The sequence below is a fragment of the Zootermopsis nevadensis genome, unplaced genomic scaffold, assembly GCF_977971745.1.
Source record: "Zootermopsis nevadensis isolate Lab colony 2312 unplaced genomic scaffold, Znev_1.0 Znev_ptg000012l, whole genome shotgun sequence".
Taxonomy (NCBI): Eukaryota; Metazoa; Arthropoda; class Insecta; order Blattodea; family Termopsidae; genus Zootermopsis; species Zootermopsis nevadensis.
In genome coordinates this window covers 2,646,183-2,671,493 of record NW_028259144.1, presented here as the reverse complement: position 1 = coordinate 2,671,493, position 25,311 = coordinate 2,646,183, and the positions used below count along the sequence as shown (strand labels likewise).

The 25,311-nt window shown below is 39.2% G+C and overlaps 3 protein-coding genes across 6 annotated transcripts in view; 1 reads left to right on the top strand and 2 right to left on the bottom strand.

The window, feature by feature from the left end:
• Positions 1-257: 257 nt before the first annotated feature.
• LOC110838767 (ipis-1) lies at positions 258-7,273 on the bottom strand. Its single transcript, XM_022082336.2, has 8 exons — positions 7,191-7,273; positions 4,583-4,710; positions 4,135-4,311; positions 3,450-3,666; positions 2,982-3,196; positions 2,024-2,209; positions 1,731-1,872; positions 258-608 (listed from the first exon to the last, which is right to left on the bottom strand). Exons 1-8 carry the CDS (start codon positions 7,198-7,200, stop codon positions 463-465), a joined length of 1,221 nt encoding a protein of 406 aa, XP_021938028.2. The 5' UTR covers positions 7,201-7,273; the 3' UTR covers positions 258-462.
• Positions 7,274-8,521: 1,248 nt separating this feature from the next.
• Positions 8,522-18,107, bottom strand: Spn100A (Serpin 100A). The gene is made up of 8 exons (XM_087347577.1): positions 17,950-18,107; positions 15,561-15,691; positions 14,627-14,806; positions 13,168-14,368; positions 12,765-12,967; positions 12,284-12,469; positions 11,299-11,440; positions 8,522-10,464 (listed from the first exon to the last, which is right to left on the bottom strand). The coding sequence occupies exons 1-8, from the start codon at positions 17,966-17,968 to the stop codon at positions 10,322-10,324; spliced, it is 2,205 nt and encodes a 734-aa protein (XP_087203703.1). The 5' UTR covers positions 17,969-18,107; the 3' UTR covers positions 8,522-10,321.
• Positions 18,108-21,122: 3,015 nt separating this feature from the next.
• Positions 21,123-25,311, top strand: part of LOC110838757 (constitutive coactivator of peroxisome proliferator-activated receptor gamma) — an 88,073-nt gene continuing 83,884 nt past the window's right edge. For 3 of the 4 annotated variants that reach the window (XM_087347578.1, XM_022082302.2, XM_022082300.2), the window contains exons 1-5: positions 21,123-21,308; positions 21,946-22,306; positions 23,369-23,638; positions 24,508-24,748; positions 24,959-25,282. In XM_087347578.1, the coding sequence (XP_087203704.1) occupies positions 21,217-21,308; positions 21,946-22,306; positions 23,369-23,638; positions 24,508-24,748; positions 24,959-25,282 (1,288 nt within the window). In that variant the 5' untranslated portion in view covers positions 21,123-21,216. The remainder of the gene's footprint in view (positions 21,309-21,945; positions 22,307-23,368; positions 23,639-24,507; positions 24,749-24,958; positions 25,283-25,311) is intronic. The other variant, XM_022082303.2, reaches the window with a different exon arrangement.

The window sequence follows — 25,311 nt, the reverse complement described above, 5'->3', positions numbered from 1 at the left end:
AATCAGTAATATTGTTTTTGAATGATCAGATGCTAAGACAAGTGCTTGATATTTCAGGTTCACAGAAATTATGTCTTACGATAGGTGCCATATAAGACTGATTTCTTACAAGAATTTACTTAAGACTGAAACTGCAAGTCATCTTCTGCAGAGATCTCATGATGATTCACGCTGTAGGTTGAAGGTAAGTACTTATTTATATGTACCTAGAAGAGTGAGTGGTTATTTTCTCTCTGTATTTAGTAACTTCTTTTGAGAACCTTTTTATTACTTTATTTGGATAAGAGAAATAAGAAATTAGTCTTTCATATACTACAGTTTCATTAAGTAATTACTTAAATATGTCTGTGAAGTCACTGTAATTCCATCCTTTGTTTATCACTACATTTCATTCATCACAATGAAATTACGTTGTCCTCACTTTCTGCGCATGTTATGTCCGCTGTTCCCCCGATGTAGAGACTATGATATTGATGGGTCTGACACTCTTCCTGCGAACAGTGGCACAGAATTCACGCGGTGCACGATTATTGCCAGGAAGGGGTGGTTGGCATTGAATTGCAGCTCATCTGGGTTCACCACCAGACTTAGAGTAGCCACCAGAATTGCTGAAAAGTAACAGAACTGGGTCATATCAAATAAGTTTATGGGAAATCCAATAATAACTCAAGGCACAGAGACCTTGCGAAGCTAGTAGTTACACAAGTGATGAAATTCCCCCACTTATATGCCCCATTACCATGTTCAGTAAAGCCTGCCACTAGGCCCCATCCATCGTCAGGTTAATTCAATTGACGCCCCTCACACTTCGTATATTATCTTTCTATCTATGTCCAGGTCATCAAAATAGTCTTTTTCCTTCAGGTTTTCTGACCAAATTTTGTATGCATTCTACATGCCCTGTCCACATCCTTGTTTTCATTATCAGACTAATATTTGATGAATACAAAGTATGGAGCTGCTCGTTATGCAATTTACTCCAGCCTCCTTGGGTCCAAATATCCTACACAGTCCCTGTTCTGAAATGGAATTGCTAATAAAGCATATGGCAATGTGGTACATTCAATGTGCCCATTTTAAAATAACGGTAACACTTCAGAATTATGTGCATGATATAATTAATGTCTAGTTAAATTTGGGAAATTTTGTTACTGGGCAGCCCATATTTCTGAAATTTTATTTAATTTGCACCATTCAACATGGTACAATATTCAGGCTACTTACCTGCCGCAGGAACCGTAAGACTGATAACATTTTTACCTTTTATTTTGGCTTGTGTGTAACTTGGACTCATGCCTTTAAATGGAACATGATTATTTTGCAAATGAGGTGTTGAGGAAGATATCTGTACTCACTAGTCTATATTTCTGGGGTGATTCAAACAAGAAGCGTGCGGCTTCAAATAGCACATATTGGTGTAACAAGAAATGCTATAATAATAACGAATAAGGAAGCAATAATAATATGTTATATAAGAATGGATTCCAAAGGTGAGAGGTGGTTTGAAGTAACTTAACGATAGAGTCCAAAGTTTCATTACCATGGTCACAATAGCCCACTACTGAAAATTACTTTATCAACTGAGTGACCATAAATTTCTCAAGAAGAACTCCATTGAAGGAATAAGTTTTTGTATCATCTTAATAAAATCTGAATAGTCTCAGTTATGCTGCAGCCGACTATTTGTAAGTCTTGGCACGAAATCAATGAACTTCACAAGAGGTGAATACCTGTCGCAGCTGAAGCTGTCCCTCCTTTTTCATTCACCTCAAGTTCTGCCTTGTGGACGATATCAGACACAGTAAGTGCGCCTTCTTGTGTAGTAATTCCTCCAAGATTTGAATTAGTGGTGAACACATCTGTGAGGCCGAGCTGAAAGTAACAAAATTCAGAAACACGTCTCAAACTGAAAATTGTTTTGGTCCTCTAAGTCATCTCCCTAAAAGATGGAAGCTTACACGTCCTTTGGATAATTAAAAGACAGTAAAAATTGTTGGAATTCCAATATTAAGTCTGTTCTCACCTCCTTCAGTGTGGGAACTAGTGACATCTGTGTGGTGAGCTTGAAGCGAGGTAGTGCAAGGTAGACCTGCTTTGTGCCTCTGGTACCTAACATGTTGGACAGGTGTTGAGGCTTCATCTGAGAAACCAGCCTGTCCAGACCATGCTTCTCATTTGGAAGTACCAACACCATGGAGAACTCTTCGCCCTGCACACGGAGAAATTCTCGTCATTGGTGGTCTTCTGGGCTGTGATGCCATGTGATTGCCACCATTTCAGAGGAATGTATTTCCTCCATTTTCAGGGTTGAACGCTTTAGCCCACTTCAACCATGAACATGGAGGTGACATGATCCTCCAAAATGTTAGTGACCACCTATAACACTGCATGGAATTACAAACCAGGAGGCTGCAACTGATGTATTCAACGCCTTGTGTGCCTGAAATCTCAGAAATTCTTGACCTATCCTAACCATGGAACAGCGTCCTCCTTGAGATGCTGACAAAACACAGAGTTAGTGAAGAGATTCCCTGGAACCCAAAGGTTCATTACCATGTCACAAGAGCAAACAACCCTGTCCCTGTACTGACCCATATGAATCCAGTCCACACCCTTCCATTATTTCCCTAATATCCATTTTAATATTATCTTCGCATCTGATCCTAGGTCTTCTGAGTGGTCTCTTCCCTACAGGTTTCTGACCGAGACCATGCATATGTCTCGTTGCCCCCATTAATACCGCATGTCCTGCATACCTCAATGTCCTTGATTTTATCATCCTAATAATAATTGGTGAAGGGAGCAAAATATGGAGCTCCTCATTATGCACTTTTCTCCAGTCTTCTGTCATTTCATCTCTCTTGGATCCAAATATTCTTTCAAGCATCCTATTGTCAGACACCGCCAATCTGTTTTCTTCTCTTAAGAGACCAAGTTTTACGCCCATACAAGAAATTCTAATAAAATCTCTCACGACTTACGTCAAATGGTAGTTCGACCCACTTGGCACCCAGACTGGGGTCATCTCCTGCCCTGAACTTGCCAGTGTGATGCATGATGGGAACTTTAATCTCAACCCCAGGTCTCGGGCTGAAGCTCCTTTCAGCAGTGTTCTCTGTTCTGAAAGGAGTGAGCCACACTCCTTTCAGAAATATCACATTCACTAACACCAGCTGCGTCCTTGCTGAAATTGCATCTGAAATAGCAAAATTTGCATGTTCTGGTACATTTGCTGACAATATTTAATGACATCGTATCAACATCATAGATAACTGAATGTCAAAGCAGCTAAAAGCTTATGTATGTACGTGTGTTGAACTGAGAAGGATCAGTTTGGAATTGGTCGTTAACTATTTTAACGGATTCTGCCATAACTGCCTGACACATTCAGCCCTGTTATCTTCCAGTCCTATGTCATGTCATTGATGCAGGTCAATCAATGTCCATACCTGGATCAAGTATAGAAGAAATCCTGTTGTGTGTGACGTTGGATACCCATGAGTTGATTTGTTTGGCAGCCTCCACAGGCTTCAGGAAATCAGTCGTCTCAATATCAGATAGGAAGTCTCTTACGAGCATCTGTTTGTACTCTGGCATTAGCTCAAAATCAGACTTTAAGTATATCTTGTTGCCGAACTCCAGCACCAGGGAGCTCGTCTTTTGCTTCTGAAAGAGGATGGCAAAGTGGCGTTAGATTTACTTAAGGAGTGGATCATAGTTTACTACTAGAGTAGTCTATGAGCCATCAAAATTGACTGGAATTAGATGTTTTTACGTTAACATTTATTGCAGTAAATTAAATGTGAAAATATCTTCATGGCGATCCAAATTATTCGTTAACAGCCAAATTTACGACGATTTATGGGGAGACCATATCAGACCATTGGGCCACAGACGTGGAAAGCTGTTGATAATGATAAAAAGGCAGGATGTATTAGTAATATAATACTTCATAATGATTCTCGGTCATCGCCTGGAGGCTGTGGATAATGTACCTATGAATTGACTGTTACCTTGAGAGACCATGTTGTTGTTTTATTGTGACGTTTAGTTGTATTTACCTTGAAGCTCTGATGACGTACCTTAAGTCAGACCATACCATGCTCCATGTTCCGTTATGACGTAATATGTTACCTTGAGGCTCCTAACGATGTGGCCATACCCTTCAAGAGCTCGGTCAGGCACTGCATGTAGCACGGCGTTTAACTGATCCCTGGACCGTCCACGCGATCCCTGTTGCAGCATGGCGAGCAAGATGGAGACACTTACAGGTGACACCAACACGTTACCCGCCTGTCTTCGAACTATCGCCTGCGAAATAATTAAAAAAAAATTATTTAACTTTTGCAAGAAACTACATTTTTAATTACGTAGCCACAGTTGGGAAAAAAATTGTGGTCTTCCGGATTGTGAAGCAAATTCCGGGATAATACCTTAAATTGAGCTGTGATTGCTTCGTTGCATGTTCTTTCCAGTTAATTCGATGCTAGCGTCGTTAAATAAACCGCGTATGAAACATGGTGGCATTTTGCTTTCGAGTAACAGTGCCTTGCTCTTCGGTATTCGTGATTGACGCTCGTACCTGCAGTAATTCCAGTGAGAACGACGTCGAGGCGTCAGCAATCTCTTGACTGGTGGCGCTGTCGATGCCTGCCGTCGGCGGTGCCAGTACCCAGGGGCAGAGCGCCACTATAGGCACCATCCACGCACCTGTAAATCCATTTCCATATCAGTATTAACACATTGTCGCATGAGCGTAACAATAAGGGCGCTACTGCATGGAGTTAGTGTGTTATTTTGGTCTTTATGAGTCCCTTGCGAAAGTTCGTAATTTATTAATATTCTCTGTGAAGTTTGTTATGTGGTGAGCTTAAACAACAGATTTGATTCGCTAATTAATCACTTGAATTTAAGCATCTGATTTAGATTATAACTATTTTTTTATTATACAGAGTGATTAAATGTTATAAAAATTAACGCGGTCAGCAGAGAATTAATCGGTGGGGCTGTAGGTTGAGAATCCCTGCCCTCTAGGATCGATAACAATGACAAGTAGTGGATTTACAGATTTCCCAGGGTTTTTAATCCAGGGATCACCTCCCAGGATTCTGGAGTCGTGGTGAACAGACAGAAATTGCATTTGGGACTTTGTAGAAGGTCGCGATGTTTTGGGCAATTAATGATGATAATATAAATTCCACACAAAACACCCAGTTTATTGACGTGATTCGAACTCCTGACTGCAGCTTCGTTATGACCTAAGCGACCGCTGTGTTCGCCGAATTTGCTCAAGTTACAGGAGCAGTCTCTCCTTGCATTTTTTGCCAAAATGGTGTTTACAAAGGAAGGGGTGTGGTAATTGTTGACGTCACAGATATGTCATGATGCTGGTTGCCTTGAATCAGAGGGGAAATTCCCAAGAGTCCAAGCAAATTTGAAGACAGACCACAAACTCTCTTCAGTCTAAGTGGGATTTGAGGTTCTCACGGCGTTGACTACGAGGATGGCTGTCTTCTGGGTTGTAGCCTCCATTATCAGGACGATGACATCGCCCAGATGATGGAGGCAGCAAGGACCTCTGAAACGTTGATAAACTTCTACCACGGTACACGGCGCTGCAAACCAGAAGTCAGCCATCTTGTCTTCAGTATGTCATTGCTGTTAGATTTATCCTATATAAACTGTTGTAGAAATGACACGAAGGAAATATCCACTGGACCATACAAGAAGCCGCTGCAGGTTAATCTATTAGTAACGGTGAAAACAGGATCGAAGTTGAAATCATGTCGCACTTCATCGCGCCCAATGGACTACTTTCCGGGGCCGGTTTGGTTTTATTTTATGCAAATTTTTAATCGGCAGTTTATGTAGGACAGTAGTGATATCCCACGTCTCCACCTCCAAACGAGATCCGTTTAAATCCCCTTAAGCCGAAGCTCATCTGAATAATATTTACTAGTTCAGTCCGTACCGCAAAGGAAACACAAAACTTCACCACCACAACGATCGATTGGTTTACGCCGTTTTAGTAAAGATTCGCTGTTTACATCGAGTGCCTTACAACACCCATAAATACAAAATTCACAGTTAATAATTGTTGGTACAGTTGGCGCACTGGCTTTAAATGGTTTAACTAGGTCCACCATTGGTACCGGAGTTCTTTCCTGAGGGCCATGTGATCGAGGCTTGAAACTGACCACTGATATTTTTCTAGTACCGACGTTAAGAATTCTCGGAGTTATACCTCCACGTCCCCATACGTTTGCATGGAGTAATGCTTATTTAAGAACCAGGGACAGATCTCCCTTTACCACTGCCCTTATTTGAACCTTTGATTTATATTCTAAAAAAATCACACCGAAGAATAATTTGTATTGCGGAGTGAACTGCGTCGTGTTATTTAATGTTTTCAAGAACGTAAGAGCTGTTAGTATTCGCAATAAGTAAATATTTTGACAAATGAGTTGTGCAAGATCACAATGAAGTAACAACGCAGGCTCGTTCTTGAGAAGCTGATATTCACTCGGCTGCTCAAGAAATTCTCATCCTTTCATCACACTACGAGATTTATAATTAAATGCAAAAACATTGCCTGAATACCAGAATACAGCTAAATCTCGAAACGTCCTGTTAACCTCAGGCAATGTACAATGTAAACATTAGTGCTTCTGTAACGTAAGGTTAGAGAACATTGCTAGGCTGAGATGAATCTTAATGAAATAGCCTTTGAAAGTGTCGACTGGATTTATTTGGTTCAGGATAGTGACTAGTGTCGAGCTCTTGTGATCACGGTAATGAACCTTGGGAAAGGCATACATAAATGCAGTTAATGTCGTTACTAGCTGAGCGGCTGTCAGCTTCTCAAGAAGGACTCTGCTTGGTTATGTTTACCTAAGGAAACACTGACGACGTCTTTCTTGATATTAAAGTCAGATACGTGAATTGCTTATCACAAATAAACATGTTTACACGTGATAGTGGTAATCAGATATACTATACACTGTTGCTTGTTCCGCGTAGTATGCAGCAATTAGATTGTTAGTCCTCTGAGAAATTGCTGCTGTTTTGCAGTGCATCAGAGTAGTTTGAGAACTGCTGGTACGAGAATCTGACATTTTATTTGACGAAATAAGTAATCCAAGCTAGAAACTGGACGCCACTTGACTTCAAGTAAGGATTTGTGTACTCACGTGTCCACATGATGCGTGTGCCTGGAAGCCTTCTGTGAGGTCTGCCACGGACGTGCTCCAACGCTCTGCGTTGTCGCGAGGATTCATGGAAAATCCGCTAGAGAACGCCAGGATCCAAGACAGCCAATTATCGCGTCATTAACTCTCTCCTCAACAATATAAACGTCTTTAAATATCACGTGATTAATTTTACCGGTCGTTAACATTGAAATGTGTTGTCAAGGTCAGACAGAATCTTGTTTTGAAATATTTTTGAACCATCAGCAAAGACTTCGATCCAAATAATGTGTGATTAGTAGGTATTGATTATTTTAATTGAAATCTGTTCCTAATGTAAGCTTTTGCAGTGCGGGTTTAGTAATAGATAGTGGGGCAACCTAATAATCACATTTGATTTAGGCGTATAGAACTTTGTTTTAAATCGAATTCCTCGCAGTTTTTAAATTAGCACGTTTTAAAACTTTAACCTAAAAGTGCCGCATTTCTGCATGCCACCAAATTTAAACACAAACTTCCTGTGCAGTATGTATAGACATAAATCGGGACTGATAATCTGTGCCAATCTAAAGGCTTTGTGATTGCCGTGGGATTAAGATTTAGTACATTCGTAACCTCGTTCCCTTATCCCCTACCCATAATATAGCAAACTAATTGGACCGAAGAGCCTTCCTGCGTGTTATTGGGAAACAGAACTCTAATGTCTCTGTCGGTAATCGAAATCTGGTCGTCCACGGTGAATCCAGTTCGCATCCCTATTTAATAAGAATGGAATGGTATATATATATATATATATATATTGGAGTACACTGACATTCCAAAGGCATTCCTCACGCCACATCACATCATATACTTTGCCTTCTCAGTCGCTATTTCTACGCCGTCCTCTTTGATACTGTAGTGTAATTAGTGTCTTTCTTTATGGTGTTTATGGGCTTTTGTAGTCTCTGTCGCCATTTAGTGTGTCAAAGTACCGCCACTTATGATTATTCAGTGGTTGTCGCATTTTGTTATTATCTATCTAGTTTAATGCCCCTGTGAGTTAGACAAGCCAATTAACGCCTGAATGTTACGTGTGGTATTTATAACAAACCCGTGTTATGTTTTCCTCTACTAATGCACCACATTATAAAGGCGTATGGAGGAGTGGACATAGCTCTGTGCATCATCCCTCGGCCATAGATAGAGGTCAGTGGTCAGCTTTACATTCGCGTCTCCTTACTCCCGGGGAAATATTCCTCCCTCCCCGATGCCCACTGAATAGGAAAAGTGGTATTATTTGGGCTGAAATTTTGGGAAATATTGGTGGTTTTGAGAAAGGGCTGGGAACAGAGTGGTCTTTATATGTATATTTCATGAATGGTTTTGCCATGTATACACTTAAAGAAGAAATATAAGTCAGTAACCCTCCATGCTGATTCTTTATTCAAAGAAATATTTTCCTGTTAGTGCATTTCCATTGCAACAATTTGTATAGCTGACAAACAAAGACTGATTAGCTTTGAACTGTTGAGAAATGGCTGGAAATATTTATGTCACTGATCGTCTGGGAAACACAATAGATGTAAATGAGTATTTTAATCGATGTTTCGAAATGTCTCGCGCTTAGCATGGACAGCGTTAATGAAAGGTACTTCACTTGCCTTAACTTATTCTTAATTACAATTTCGATCAACAATTACACAGTTCAATAAATGTATTTTATAAATAATCCTGGTCTAAAGTGTTTTTTATAAATATTAGCTGTTCAGGAGTGTTATATTTCTAAAAAAAAAACATATCTGTAATAAGCATCGAACTTTATCCCCTTCTAATATTGACATGTAACATGGCTTTATTATTATAAATATTAGTGCGTTAAATATTAAATTGCAAAACTACGAACTCCTATTTGACTAATTAAAATAAGTTTAATCCGATTGATAAAACATTTTAAATCTTGTATGTGTGCTCTGATACGAATTCAGTTTTTATAAAAAAATACTAACTCCCTGGTAGCAGAATCCGCAGGTCCAACACCGAAGCTCTCCACAGGACATGATCCTGAGCCAACTCCATCCATTTGCCATCCTCACAGCCCACCTCCCTAAGATCCATTTTGATGATATCCTTCTTGGTCTGCCCAGTGATCGTTTTCCAGAAGGATTCCCCACCAAAATTCCGTATGCACATGTTGTCAGTTTTTATAGAGTAAACTTAATTTCTAAATTATGAATTTTTAAACAAATATTTGTACTTGGAAACTCATGAGTATTGATTGCCATGGTCGTACTCGTCATGATTAACTTCATTGGACTGACTGTGGAATGGGGAATGGTAGATGTATTACGAAATCGTTAAATACACCCACGTTTAGCGTAATTTGTTTTCGAACGACTGCATTTGCTTATAAACTAAGTTAACTAATTCGCCTTCAAAATTTCTTTTGTTTCGTATATTGTGTTCCTGAAATGTAACCGTTTTTACGAAAGTCGTAGATTTTGTGGTTTATTAACTTAAGCTTTATGCACTTAAAATAAGATTAATGGAATATCTGGACGGCCAGGTTATGTCTCCGCTGTCAGTCTGCGATATTCTAGCGATTATTCCATCTTTGTTGTGTAAGATTGTTGTTGACTTCATGGATCACAGACTTCAAAGAAAGTTACACTCTGTATTAGAATTTCAGTAGACACAAATGTAATATTAGAGACTTGGACGGACACAGATTCACTTGTAAGATTCGATATTTTCACAGCTGTGATGAAGACGATGTTGTTCTGGGTTTTCACGCTGTACAGACTCGTAGGTAGATACCGACGTATTTTTATCCCTGAAGATGGAGACAATATGTCTCTCCGAAACGTTAATATCTGCCTATGAGACTACACGGCGTCAAACCTCAGACGAACAATAGCAGATTTAGTTTCTTTTTTTAAAAATTATTGTCTCTTAAGATTTATATGTTCTCCAGAAAAGGTAAACTAGTTCCTGAAACTTGTTCCAGCTCATGTTCTGTAGTTGAATGATTTTGATGTCTGGAAGGGGACAGAGTGTGATGGAGCAATAAGGGTGTTAGAGAGTTCAACAAAACATTATCACGTTCGTCCCCCCCACCCCACCCCACCCAAAACCATTTTGCTCTTCGTTATTCTTCAAGGGTCCGCAATTGGACGCGACGGGTCGGTGACTTTACCAGCAACAACAATCAGGTTGCCCTCAGTGTCCCGGACGAAGTAGAGGAATGGACGATCGGCTGCGATCTTAAACACTTCCGATCGGGTAGAGATACTCTCCGCTGAAAGTAGAAATCGAAATGCAAATATGCATTAAGAACATTCATGTTTCTTGCTGGACAAGGATATTATGGATTTTATGAATTGTTAGGTGTATATATTAACATACCACGCGTTATTAACTTAGGAACTGAAAATAAGTGAGTGGTCAGATTCACGCTTCGATCGCGTTATCCCCACGGGAAGGGACCCTGGGTCCCTGAGTCGATCTGTGCGCGTAATTTATAACCGTATCTTACAAAGGAAGGCATGCTTATGAATCATTACCATATGCGTCATATGTCGAATAGCTTTTTGAGATATTTGATGGATTTTAATTGAATTCATCTTGAATATTACCACACTTCATGCCACCGTACATTTATACTTCGTGGTTTCCTATCGTCAGTAATACCAATATGACAGCCATGAAAAATGTGTGGTGGGGATGACACTAACGTCATTTATTTTAGGATTCTGATATTTGGTGTTGAACAAATATTTTTGTAACTTTCCTCACTTCGGTTTCGTTTATATAATGTATAACAACAACATGTGATTGCTCTTAAATCTATATTTAAGTAAATTTTGTTTTCGGCGTAATGTCTAATGAACTATTAGAGCTGGGGATATATGAATTAATCAATGGATCATAAACGTGGGAACTGTGGAAATATTACTAATTTAACATAAGCACAGTCAGTTATACCGGGAAATGAGTCTCTATATTGTATAATTATCGCTTTGTAGTTCTTGCTTGCCTTATATCTCTTAAAGAGATACGGATGTAATAAATTTGTTGTTATGTAATACATTCTAAAACTTCGAGTACAAGGCATTGGGTTCGGAGTTCTCACCTGTAATGTAATTATAGTCGCTACTGCCATTATCCACTTTGACAGTAACCTGTTGGACAAGTTCCCCGACAAACAGGCCAGAGTCCTTGGATATTCCGGACAGATCAGCTTTTTCCTTGCTGAAGACATCGGTCACTCCAAACTGTAACGCAGATCGAGATTACTATTAACAGTCTTTACACTATTTAATAATTTTTTCGTAAAATCAGTCTTTTTGAGAAAACGCAAACTGTACCGATGAGAAGTAAAGCGAAATTTGCCCTCGGTGTTTTCGTATAGACAACTAATACGAAGTTTAATCGAAATTAATTAAATAGTTTTGGGGGCAAATAAGCTAGGAATTGTGCTTATAACAAAATGATGCTGTGGCCAGAAATTGACATTTGACCTTTTCGAATGGCGTCATTGACCTCAGAAGTGGCCGGATTCACTGGTCTTTAGGTTGGTAGAGTGTATGGAGACAGCCTTAATGGGTGATGAGGTCATCACGAAGGATTCCCACACGTTGCTCATCTTTCTGGGGATTCCCTAGGTAACCAAGATTGCCTGGTGATTCTCAACCCCTTATCTCACGCGCTCCAAAATCCATACAGGTTTCCATAAGATATGCTCGTTATTATCATCCATGTTCACCAAAATTGAAAGTTATCAATAGTAAAATATACATATATACATTTTTGTTATATCTGTCGAATATATCATGGTTTGAATCTGCACTAGTAAGAATTATACACAGAAATATATCACTAAGTCTTATAATTGATAATTTATCATTTATTCTAGCCTCAGTATAGGACTGAAGCATCTGAATTGAAAATAATCTTCGTGAATTCCTCTGGAAACTTAATTTTGCTCCTACAAAGTTTGGAATGAATGCTTGCGGACAGACGAAATATGTATTATGTCATAATTCTTTATCGCAGCACGTTAAATCAACGAAATTTCATTTAATTTACTAATACGCTGTCTGCCAAACAACACAGACCTTTTTCAGTGCTTCGATTGGTTTGGTTATGGTTTGTATCTCGAAGGTAGGCAGGCTCACTTCGACCTCCTGGAATTGTAGGTGTTTCTGCACGTTCTTCAAGGAATAGCCAGCGAGGTCTGAGGTTAGTTGACTGAGACCTGTCCTGGAGTTGGGGATGAGAATAAGGAGAGAATATCGGCCACCCTGTAACAAAAGAAGTGAAGGCACGTTTTAATACAGCACTTTAAATTGAACTATAATTTTACCCGTCGATGTTGGTCTTCTGCGATGTAACGCCGCGTGGATTTGTAGGTAGACACTATCGTTTCGGAGGTATGCACAGAATTGTGGCGGCAGTATGTTCCTCCGAATTGTTGGTGTCTATCTACAAGTCCACACTGGGTTACAACCCCCCGCCCCTCAAAACGGAAATTTTCACCGCCTTTAGAAACTCAGATCTCATTTTTTGTGTTATCTGTTATAAAAGAATGTTGTGTACCTTATAGGGCAATTCGATGGCGACGCTGTCCAACTCGGGCACATTGCCCGCGCTAAAGTTGCCCTTTGTGTTCATCATGGTTACTGTGCTCTTTTCGCTGGCTGACTTATAGAAGGAATCCTCTTTCTGGCGCACGAATGGCGTCGTCCAAGTTCCCTTGAAAAACAGGCCGTTGAACACTACCATCTCAGAGATCGTCTCGCCTAGAACAGGTTGGCATGTTGGTTACAATCGCTTAACTGTAATACGCACAGTAACAGTTTTCTAGAATTCTTCCCGAACACTTCGGTGTGGCAGTAAATTCTTGGAGTAACCGGTTCGTGTCACTGACTTACTTCATGTCAAATTAAAGGCTATAATTTCCTTTTCAAGGTCACGGAAACTGATTTGGAAATGCACTTACTTTTGGTGTCTTTTCTAACGATGTTGTTGCCGGAAAGACTGGATGAGACGTCATCAGTCTGAAGATATCCTCGACTCAGCCGACGCAAATCGAGATGCCTGGCCTTCCGACCCATTGACGACGTAGTATCCTTCTCAGTATCCACCTTCATCTCCTCCTTCATCATAACCCCGGTAATCATATCTTCGTTCTTTTTATCTTTGTCTTCCATCACAACCTCTTCCGTCTTAATATTGTCCTTTGTTATTTCATCTGTGATTCCGTCAGACATCGAACCTTTCTTGTCGTTTTCCTTCTCTTTATCTGATATCATTTCTTCCTTCATTTCTTCCACGTTTTCAACTTTCATTGATTCCATTTCTTTGTCCTTCATTGCCTGTAGTTTATCGTCTTTCATTGCTTCAGTTTTATCATCTTTCATTCCTTCCATCTTATCTTTTGTCTCTTCTTTCATAACCTCCATCGTATTATCTTCCTTAATTTGATCATTTTTTATTCCCACGCCATCTCCTTCTTTCATTTCATCATTTGGAATTTCCATTTCTTCATTCATCGACCCTGTCTCCTTTATTTTATCTTTGTTTTCAGCTTCAGTCTTGTCATCCTTTATTTCTTCCGTCTTCTCACTTTTCTTCTCTGAAGTGGCCTTCTCTTCCTCCCCTTTGTTTCCCAACATTTCTTCTTGCATTGTCATAACTGCCCCAGAAGAGCTGGCTTCCCTATCATCGTACATCTTCCTTAACTTCAGTTTTTCTGGGAAAGGAATCGGAAATACTATCTTCAGTGGGCCATTTTTACTTGGCTTTGTGAGGTCTTCCCTATCAGAAACTTGCATAATTTCCTCTGACTCAGCGCTGGGCATTGGATCTTCTATTTTCTCTGTAATGTTATCATCGTCAGTAGTTTTATCTGATACCACTGTTACCTCTGTTGTTTCAGACACGCTGGAACCTTCTAACTTTTCAGGGATTACTGATTCATCTACCGACTTTTCCGGAATCATTGAATCAGCCGCCGAATTTTCGGGTGTCATTGAATCATTTGTCAACTTTTCGGGAACCACCGAGTCATCACGGTCCACATCCTTAAGTTCCGTAAGATAGTTCTCCTGAATGATGGTCTTGTAATCAGATTCTACGGTAAAGTTCTTGTACACGTAGAACCAGTTCCGAAACTCAGGATGGTTTACCGAGTCCTTAACCTGCTCGACATAACAAATATTAAAGTATAATCAAGTTGTACATTTTGAGGAAATTTAACAGAACTAAGAAAACCCATCTCAGTCTTAGATAATTGTAGCGAAAATAATAAATTTGTACCCCTGCCGGGAATCAGACTGCTGTAGGAAAATGATTTTTAACCGCCCCTTTATTAAAGTTACCAAGGGGTAAGCAAGGTCAGTTGATTTTTGTTGAACATTTTAGTTAAATTCCTACTAAAATCAAATATCGCTGCTTACTTTGAGACGCTTCAGTACGGTGTTGTAGGCGATTCTAGTAACCTGAGGGTCCTTAGGGAGATGGAGGGCGTTGTCAAGCTGTTCCTTCGTATCTCCACGCGCGCCCTCTGCCATGATAGCGAGCAGAGCTGCGTATCCTAACGGCGAGAAGGCCAGGTTCGACTCCGTATCCACGTACCCCTGATAAATGCACACAAATAAATTATAATTAACGAATTTCCTGTAGAAATAACCCTCAGTTCCAACTTCGCTAATACCAAAGTCTGCAACTGAACACTGTCTTCAAATAGTTGCCGAACTCCTCCTAGATTTTAGGTGTATCTGTGAAGATCCACATTAATTGTTATTCTTTCAAGTGATTAATTTTTAAGACTTTACGCCAAAAACATTTTTGCTTGCATTTTTGTCTCCTCCATGCGACTCACATTTCCAGCTCATTCTAACCTGTTTTATAGTGCAAATAGTATTGCAAATAACAGTGTATATTTGTTTAAAATCAATTATTTGCTTGTGTCTCGTCACCAGACAACAGAACAAAACCACAATATAAAGGAAGCAAATAAATCCTTTGAAAATGTGGCGAAGTTTTTTGAAACGACGTTAACAAATCAGAATTTCATTTACGAGGAAATTAGGAGCAGACTAAACTATAAAAATAGTTGCTACCATAAGTTTATAATATTTTGGCTTCTCGTCTGTTATCTAAAAACTATAATTTTAACTTTGTTTTGTGTGGGTGTGAAACCTGGTCTATATCTCATAAATATTATCCCATAAGGTCCAAAGTCCCCTAATAGTGTTACCATAGCAATGGTTATACCACACACATGAGACCCAAAATCTATTAACAGCAAATTACCAAAGCAGCCAACCGATACTTGCGTGTTGTGTACATTATATTTTGTTTCCTGAAGTGATACTAAAGGTACAGAACCTGCAAAATTGCTGTAGCCAGATCATTTGTTCCTTCTCCAACAAAATTACTTGTATCTGCTGCCGTGTTGCGACGTAACCTCTTGGGGGGTAGTGCGAGGGTGGAGGTTAGCAGCAACGCTGCCAATATTCCTGTAGAAAGGCGTAAGTACACTTTTTTTAATATCTCTTTCCTGTATTAGCAGTAAAATTGATGGTCTGCTTTGAGGAAGCGATGGTGAGATAAATCCGGACAGTGCTTTACAAAATATACGTATCACTAAAATAAATTTTTGGTGCTGGTAATTGGTGGAGTGGATGTAGAAGTTGGCCAACACGTGACATAGTAATTGAACGTGATTCTCATTAAACAACACGCACTGACTCAATTCTTCAGTCAGGCAAAAAAATCTTCCTTCACAAGATAAACCGTAATGAACATCTGTTCAGAAACAACTGACTACATCTGAGATTCACAGTGGACAGGTTAGTCACTAGCAGACGAGAGTAAAGAAGGATGTAAGCTGGGTTTCAATTTCTCACGGCGTTGAGTACGAAGATGGCTGTCTGCTGGGATGTTTCGCCATATAACCTGGTGGAAGTTTAGCAGCGTTTCAGAGGAGTTTGCTGCCTCCATCATCAAGGCCCGATCCTGTTGATGCAGACGTCAGATACCTCTAATGCGTCTTTAAATTTCTACCAGGTTATACGACGTTGTGTATCCCAGAAGAAAGTCATCTTAAAGGCTCTAGGCCTTTTAAAAAAACCAGCCGGTGAATTGTATAGTATTTCGCTCCAATCTGGAATGTTGGAAAATTCCAGCTGGAATGTTGGAAAACGTCGGTGTCGTTCCAACACACGCGTTCATGCCGAAGACAGTTACAAATTTACTGTGTTATTGCTATTTTGAATTTTTTGCATTGTCAAAAATAAAAGAATAGATTACGACGTTTCGAAAGCTCGATTCCGCTTTTGTCATCAGGATAAAATTTAGAAAAGACCTGTCTGTTGGGCCCCCTGGTTGAGGTTTTTGTGTGATCCCCTTTCTTTACTTGTTGACGAAAGAACATCCCTGATTTCAAAACGTTATAATTTTGTAATTTAGACTATGGACATAGCCTAGAAGAGAAATTTGACACAATGCAACGAGCCATGTTCAGAATTCTTCAGAATTGCGAAAAAAATAAAATAGTTTTTAGTCGACGACCTCGGTCTTTTTACTCGTCATATACGAGCGGACGAATGAGTTTCTAGAACTGTTTCTATGCGGACCGCGGAATCGACGCGTTTTAATAACGAAGCGAGGGCAAGAAAACGGGTTGCCATGTAAACGCCCTCAATTGACCTGCAGTATCGTGGGGCCATTACCTCCAGCACTGCCAACACCATGACCTTCCTTTCATGCATTACCATCATTTGCATTCCTACTCATTACAGTACACATTTGACGTCAATGGAGCTTACGGATTCGTTTTCGCTGGAATCCACTTGGTGTCGTATAACAAATAGTTTCACGGCGGTGTAAACATGCAATATGCGGTATTCTGGGTTGTGGTTCCTAAGTCCTTGTTGAAGGTTATCAATGTTTCGGAGGAATATATCAATTCTATCTTCAGGATAGAAGTGCTTTCTTATATAGCCTATATCAGGGATATCAGATATTTTACATTTGTCGAGCTAAGAATAATTCTCTCGTTGGACCAAAGGCCCTCTTTAACAACACTTGTTCAGAAACTGCAGATTGCCACATTGTGTGTTCAATTATAAATTGTATCGAAATGTAAACTTATGACTATAGAGGTACATATTGTTTTAAAATTGCTCTTGCAACGGCTTGTATTTGACAGTTTTGCATGAAAAACTTAAATTTTGCGATAGATTTTTAAGTCAATAGAAGCAGACATGGTAATAATCGCGACTTTTTCAAATTATCCTGAGTAAATAAAATAAAAGCTTATATTAACCATTAAAAATTAATAAATAATTTCGCGGACCTGGTTATAAATTGTCTCAAGCACCATGATGATCGGCATGAAAAGTTACTATTATATTTGTATTAAATTATGAAAAATATTAAAACGTGTCACTTTGAGGATATGTTCTTTCCTGTCTGATACTAATATGAACACAACAATCTAACAGATACTTAACCACTGTTTCTACCAGTACTCGTCTATGATTCGAAATCATACTTTTAATACCCATAGTTCACTTTGCATGCAAAGTTTTACTCAGAAACATTACCTTCCTTTCTCTCCATGTGTGTCCAGAACAGAAGTGATTGAAGGATCTCGATAGTAGCATTGAAAGGGTTAATGATTATTTCATGTTCTCAAATGAATTTAACATTCGAAGCCCTGCTGGCATGACATGCTCATGTGTGGGTGGATTCTTGGCAGCCATTCTCTTACCTGTAACTGCAGTTCCCATTGCCCGCGCTGTTTCAGGGTTGTCGTCAGGTTCTTGTGTGAGCGAGGTAGTGGCTCTGCCGTGTCGTTATATGCGGGCCCCCCAGGGCTCAATTTCTCGGGTCCCTACGTCAAGCCCCGCCTTCTCCGCTACTTTAAACACGACGACCTGACCATCTACTTATCTAGTCAGTAATTCGGGCATTCACCCGGACTCCAGTGTCACATCCAGTTTCATGATGGTACCCAGAAAGCTGCCTTCCATGTATTGCTGTGCTAATACAGGTCGTTCGAAACTCACGTCACACTCTACCGATTTTGCTCATCTCTCCCATGCGTGCTAAATGCCCTGCCTATCCCATCCTCCATTCTATCACCCTAATAGCATTTGTTGAAGAGTTTTAAGAGTTATTGCATTGAATAAAATAGAGATCTCGTTAAGAAATACGTATTTTATTTGAAATATCTGAATGTTAAGGAACTTCGGTGAACCATATTTCCCGATACCATGCAGCGTGAAATCTACATACCGATCAGCCTTTTGATAATGAATTTATGCCTGAAACAAATGAACATGGAGGTCAGTGAAGTAGCAAAGAACCCATTTAATCGGATATTATAATCTCCGGATTAAATGGGTACCAAGCTAATTATGAATGTTAAATTCACATTCCTTGATGCCAGGATAGCTCAGTGTAAGAAGTGACCTGACACAGGCTGGCAAATTTCACTTCACCATCGCAATAGACCAGTTCTCTTACTACTGTCTAGTACCGGGGGTTAACGCGGCCGGAGCTTGAATCTTACCACTCACATCAATCTAATGTCGATGGACTATTAACAGTCTACTGTCACTTAATATAACCTTTGTGCAAACAATTATATGTATAACTACCTCAAGACAGAGGCAGTGTATTCGTCCGAAACAATGGTATTTATCTGTACGTAGCTACATGGTGTTGTAAGCCAGAATACCAGCTTCTACATTTGTACCACCATGAGAACTTTAAATCTTACACTAGGACTAGCTGAAGTCAATACTTCTCAACATTTTCCACGTAGCGGCATACTAAAATATATTTTCTCACGGCACATCAAGTCGTAAAGCTCTGTGTGTGTGTGTGTGCGTATGTATTGTTATACATGTAGTGCCTGAAAACACTGTGTTTATAAGATATTGTAGATGCGTCATATTGTGATTTATAAGTATTAAAAATATATTAATCTTTTAATTATCTTATATTGTGATTGACGGCCAATTTTAATATATTTTTAATACTGTGTTTATAGTTTTCTTCGTACAACCCTGAAATAAAGGGACGGCTACATAGGCGTAAATAGGATAATGTATAATTGATCTGAAATAAAGATATTACGGTGTGAACGAATTTATCGGGTGTAGCATAGGGACCAATGGAGAAATCTTATGAACACAACGGACTAAGTAACCTTGTGATACGTTTACATTTTCCATACTAAAACACTTCGTTTCCACACAGAACCTCTGAAATAAACGAACACACTGTATGAAGCAGCTAGTGGCCTTCAGCTTTAAAAGTTTTGCTGACCTGTAAGTGGTTTGCCGTAGAGGAAAAGTAACCACCTAAGATTGGAAATTAGCTATTCTGGCTGTTGAAGCACTCCGAGTTTATTTATTCTGTGTTCTTGTAATCGTCTTCTGGCGCCGACCATTCGGCCATGACCGTCGTTCTTCTGGCAGTGTTGATGGACGTCTGGCATGCAAAAAGCATCATTACCAACACATCTGAGAATACATCGTCAGATACTAAAAATTTGAATGTAATTGTTTCGTAATAACTGCAGCTTGACGTCTGAAATTCGTATTTATATTTCACTGATAATAAAGATAACGAGCCCTTTCCATACTGAGTGATTAATACACAGAAACTTTTTTCTATAATATATAAGCGTAGCAAAATGAAGGAGAGGTGCTTTGGCTGGCCATTGAACCGTTTCTTTAGCAGCAGGAACAGACAAAGATTGTAAGTAACTAGTCTGAGCAGGTTTAAAAAGAATTTACCAGATGATCCGTCATGCAGTATTACATGTTTTGTTGTGTAATGATTGGCTTCAAGTCCCAGCTTCGTACGTGCTATTAACAGAAGTAAAACAGAACCTAAATTGGGCGGAAACTATTCCTTACAGGAAAATCTCTCTCTCAAGAATACGGATTGAAAATTGATACGAAAGTAACTTACGCACGCTAATGAAACTACGCTTTGTATCACATGTGCCTGTTGGAATTTTTTGGATGTATAGTGAAGCTAGGGAATTAATATATATAAATGTTCTTATAATAATCGAATCTTACTGTCAGTTGCTGAACACCGGTACATTATCCGTTATTCATGGCCGTATTATGAATGGATTATCGCTGTACAACTGTGTGACTAGAATGTCAGGTTCTGTTGATCATAATGCATTTCTTATGCAGTAGTAACGTAATATCATTGGCCCATTAGTGATAGAATTAAAAGAGAGACTTGTGCAAATCAACTTAAGACTGAATTCATATAGTCTATTTGCGTACTCTTCTGAACACCGTTATGAATTTATAGGTTTTATGTAATGTAGGGATTTTCTCGAGTGGTTTAGTGACTATTAGCTTCACAAGAGGTGTATTGAGTTCTTGGTAAAAAGGAATTTCCATCTGTAATAAAAATTTGAATTCCTGTGCTTGTAGGCAACCCAACTGACACTAATACCTTACAGTATCAATGCATGCCGCCAGATGGAATCGTATTTTAATTTCGCTGAGAAAAGTATCGATTTATTGTGAACTGTCGTGGTTTTAAATACAAGTGTTTAAAATAGCACTGTCTGTAATTAATGCTTTTTCCTTCTTCTGTAAGTTTGGGACTTCATGTATTTTATTTAGAATAAAGAATACATATTTCTCAGCACGTGAAATAATGAGCCAAGATAAGCTATATTCACCTTCAGTTCGCACGAAGGACATGTTGTATGACAGGATAACCTCTCATCAGCAGCAACAGACCCTAGTTTGAATAATCAAGGCTTCCGCCACGACAAAGCTCTTAGCGTAAGCAAATTCCCGTTTTATTTATAAGGTTCTGTTACCATATCCAGCCAAGCGTTTCATATGCAGAAATGGTGTTACATAGCGAGGGATGATGTATTGCGCTTGCGCAGGACTCCGCCATTACTTACCTTCTTGATTGTTTTGTTCGTACCGATTTAAGTTTCACGTCCTTTATGTAAATCTTTGAGTTGCATATTGGTTAAATAATGGGAGTTATAGGTCTACAGACATACATGACAAACTATTGTCCTGATGCTTGCTATGAGGTCAGGATTACGGGTTTAATCAACTCGTACAGGTTAGTTTTGGGTACAAAGTAACAGGGGAAATGACAGGAAACCAGTCACCTTAAAATTTGGATCTATATTATTTTCAGCAAGATGTGTAGCAATCACGGCTTTGAAAGAAAGTTACCACAAAGTTGTCAGTGTAATAGAACTAGTTGTTGAGATTATGGGTGAGCGTGCAGAGATTGGCTTTTACCCCCAAACCAATCTAAGTTAATTTGATGTAACCTAACTTAGTAATAGCAAACGAAACCTGGCCGTAAAGCAGCACTGTGAAAACTGAAAATGTTATTAGAATGGTGTGTGTGGCCTGAACTTTATTGTAAACTTTAACCACAAAATATTTTTTGATTATGTGTACTAGACCCAATTTATGGGAATTTGAAAATGACTGTCTTTTGGGTTGTAGTGCCATGCAGTCTGGTAGGCATTTACCAGAGTTTCAAAGATTTCATAGGGCAGTGAGTGCCCTGTTGGCAGAGGTAGCAAGTAGCTCTGAAATGTTTGTAAACTTCTACCAGACAATGTGGCATACAACCCAGAAGACAGCCTTCTTAATATTTGCAGCTATGAGAATCACAAATTCAAAAATTTGTTACATTAGTCCTGTCTAATTAATTGATGTTAATATATCTTTTTTTCTTATAGAAAGGCCACAGGAAGACAACCAGTAATTGTGGTGGATGGTTCATCATGTATACGCCATCTGTATGGGCCATTGGATTGGATACTGGGTGGCCAGTTAAAGGAGTTTGCAGATAAATTAGTGACATTCGTAAAAGCTTTTGAGTCTTTAGGAGCAAAGCTTGTTTTCTTCTTTGATGGAAGCACAGTTGAAAGGAAAAGGCCAGTATGGATTGAGAGAAGACTGAAATACCTCCAAGATGTATTTAAAATATATGACTGTCTCAATAAATGGAGAAAATTGTCATCTGTTGATCTGAGTCTGTTCCAAATGCCTGCTGGATTAGGAACACGTTACATTTTAAAAGAACTGTGTAATTGTGAGGTGACTATTGTTTGTACTATCTGATTAATTAGCTCAACAGTACAGATCTTTCTTGAGTTGTTGGTAGTCACTTACCTGCTCAAGAAGGTCAAACAGTGTGATGGCATGTGGTAGACAGACAGATAAACATGGACAGGTGCATAAGATGTTCTTTGCGTATGCTAAAGTGCAATGGGCACCTAAAAACTCACCATAGTATCTTTTCCTGGGCCATTTAAATCCATTCCACATATTCATGCCGTATTTTGATGTGAAGGGGATCCCCACAGATAATGAAACAAATTTACAAACCTGCTTGTTATGTAATTTAGTTTTAAGTTTCTTAGCCTTAACATTAGTTGGATGTGTTAGTTAGTCTGTTGCAAATGTCCAAGTGAAAACTCGTATACTCTAGCTATTTGCTCAGCTGCATTTTGTGATAATTAATTGTATATAGATGTTCTTTGTATTGCTCAAATTCTGAACAGTTATGCTACATCAGTATTTGAACAATGTATTATTTACATTGACAAAAAACTATACACTAGAATTGTTTACTTCATAGGTTAGAGTATCATACTTTTTATCCCTCTGCTTCCTCTATCATCCCATCTTTAATTTGTCACATTTCTGCCTCATCTTGCCATCTGTAACCTGAGCGCAGGGCTCATCTGGGCATCTGATTGCCAGCTTCCACCTGAAAATTTCGGCTGGCAGCTAATTTTCTATTTGATATTCAGGAACTGGTGTTTGGGGATGTAGATGCAGTTTTATTAAATGAGGTCTAAGAGCCACCATCTGATACTGTCCAGAATAGGGGCATCCAAAGTATTTTCTTTTCACTCGACAGACTAGACACAATGTTTCAAATTTTCTTCATGCCCTAATTCCTTGTAAAATGCATGTTTCTCTGGTGACCAAAATATTTGTCATGCTACAATATTTTCAGAATTCTTTTCAGCCCTGCCTTTGATAGTATTTACTGATGCTAACATTGCATGAGAACCGACACCAACATTTACTTTAAATTTCAGATTTTGAGCTCATATCAAATATGGTTCTAGAATTCTTTATTGCTTCCAGGTTTATTCATCGATACGTGAATGTGATGAAGAGGTAGCAGAATATGCACGTGACAAGCAGTGCTTTGCAATCCTCGGTGAAGACACAGACTATATTATTCATGAAGGAGCAGAGTATTACTTGTCTATATCAAAACTGAACCTGTCAACTATGACTACATTGTATTACAATCGCTGGGCCCTGGCTCGAGATCTGGCGATATCTCCAGCTAAGCTGCCTCTCCTCGCTTCGGTGATTGGCAATGACATAGTCCGTGCCAGTGAACTGAAGGTACAGTTTGATTTATATGAGATTTGATGTCTTCTTATTAGTGAAAATTTGGATTGCTAGCTACCGCTGATCAGCATTTTGTGGGAATGCATCATTTTAAATAATCAAAATATTTAAGCTTCTATACATTTTCCAATTTTATATGACTGATCATTCAAGGTAACTTAAAAGTATCGATTTGTAGTATTTTATTCTTTATTGCTGTTTTTACTTGTTATAGGTTCTTTCCTACAAAATTTCATTCCATAAATGCATATTAATTTATTGAGTTTGTGAGTGCAAGTAGACTTTGAGGATATGAAATTTATTCAAATGCTTGAGCTTAGAATATTTGTGATCGCAGTGATATATCTTCTAGTTAAGTGGTCCCCAACCTTTTTGTGCCTACGGGCACATTTGAGAGTTTATGAGATCGTGGCGGGCACCAACCAATTAACAAAGCCAAATTTTCTTTTCTCTGGACAAATAAGATATGAACACCAAATAATACGCAAAACAACACGACGTTTAATGATACAAGAAACCATGCAATCAAAGATACGTAGTTTTATAAGTACAATTATTATTACTCAAGTGGGAAGTTAGTGTGATGTTTGATTTTATAATGTTCATGGTTGAACAGCCTCCATTATTCAGTATAACCTCTTTCCGTATCAACGCGGGCGCCCAAAAAAAGCCTTGGCGGGCGTCATGGCACCCGCGGGCACCGCATTGGGGACCACTGTTCTAGTTCAACAAGAACAAGGAATTTGACCAGATGAATAACTGTTAGCTCCTTAAGGAAGATTCTGCACCATATTGTTAAATTTGTGAATGGAAAATCTCAAAAATTGCAACTGAAGAAAATCTGTTCTTTGTTCACTTTACAGGAATTCCACTATGATATCTGTCGTTATCGAGGTGGGAGAAAGTATAACATGAACCGTCGTATTCCTTTTGACGATCTCTTCAGGCATGTGGCAAGGTTTGTGCGTTCTCTGCCATGTGGCCAGGACATGTTTCGGGCCATGCCTGCGATTGCCCAAAGAGTTTTAGGATCCAAAGACAAGGCAGAGAAACTGAATACCAGCATTCGAAGTTATTGCACTCAACAGCAACCAGTTCAACAAGGTTTGTTCTCATATTGCCACACCTCATGCAGGTGACAAGTCATTAAAGAATGGAATTTTTGCATTCACCACGTAGTATACGCGATATAAATTTTTTAAGCTTAGTGAGATCAGGCTTTTTTTTCAGAGGGCTCGTCAAAAATTGGGGCTTAGTGATAGCAGTCCTGCTTCATGTTTGGGATATAAAATGTTGATGAAAATGATGTTTCAGCAGTTGATGATTTGCCAAAAGATCATTGGAGCCAGCTGATGTCTTTTGCAAGAAGACGACATGTCTGCTGTGAAAATCCTTATCAGGTATTTGCTGTGATGAACGAGCAAATGTTTGAATCTTGTACACCTATGGAAGACATCAGGGAATTAGATATACCACCAGCAGCTGTGGCACTTCGGCCACTAAGGCAGCGCATTTATGGGCTGCTGCTTCATGAGAAACCTAAAACAGGCCATGAACCAGTTGTCGTGACGGAATGGTGCATGCATGGAGATGACAGTATTGAACTGCCTGCGCTGGTGGAACCTGTCACCATACAAGGTAGGGAATATCAACAATTATACAACTAC

What these genes read in the sequence shown, in the direction of transcription:
- Spn100A (XM_087347577.1), bottom strand. An exon ending in CCGTACTGAAGCGTCTCAAA is followed by an intron (nt 14,369 to 14,626) that starts GTAAGCAGCGAT and finishes TATGTCGAGCAG; the next exon opens with GTTAAGGACTCGGTAAACCA. An exon ending in CAATCGAAGCACTGAAAAAG is followed by an intron (nt 11,441 to 12,283) that starts GTCTGTGTTGTT and finishes TCTGCGTTACAG; the next exon opens with TTTGGAGTGACCGATGTCTT.
- LOC110838767 (XM_022082336.2), bottom strand. An exon ending in ACATCGTTAGGAGCCTCAAG is followed by an intron (nt 3,667 to 4,134) that starts GTAACATATTAC and finishes ATCCTCTTTCAG; the next exon opens with AAGCAAAAGACGAGCTCCCT. An exon ending in TAGTTCCCACACTGAAGGAG is followed by an intron (nt 1,873 to 2,023) that starts GTGAGAACAGAC and finishes TGTTACTTTCAG; the next exon opens with CTCGGCCTCACAGATGTGTT.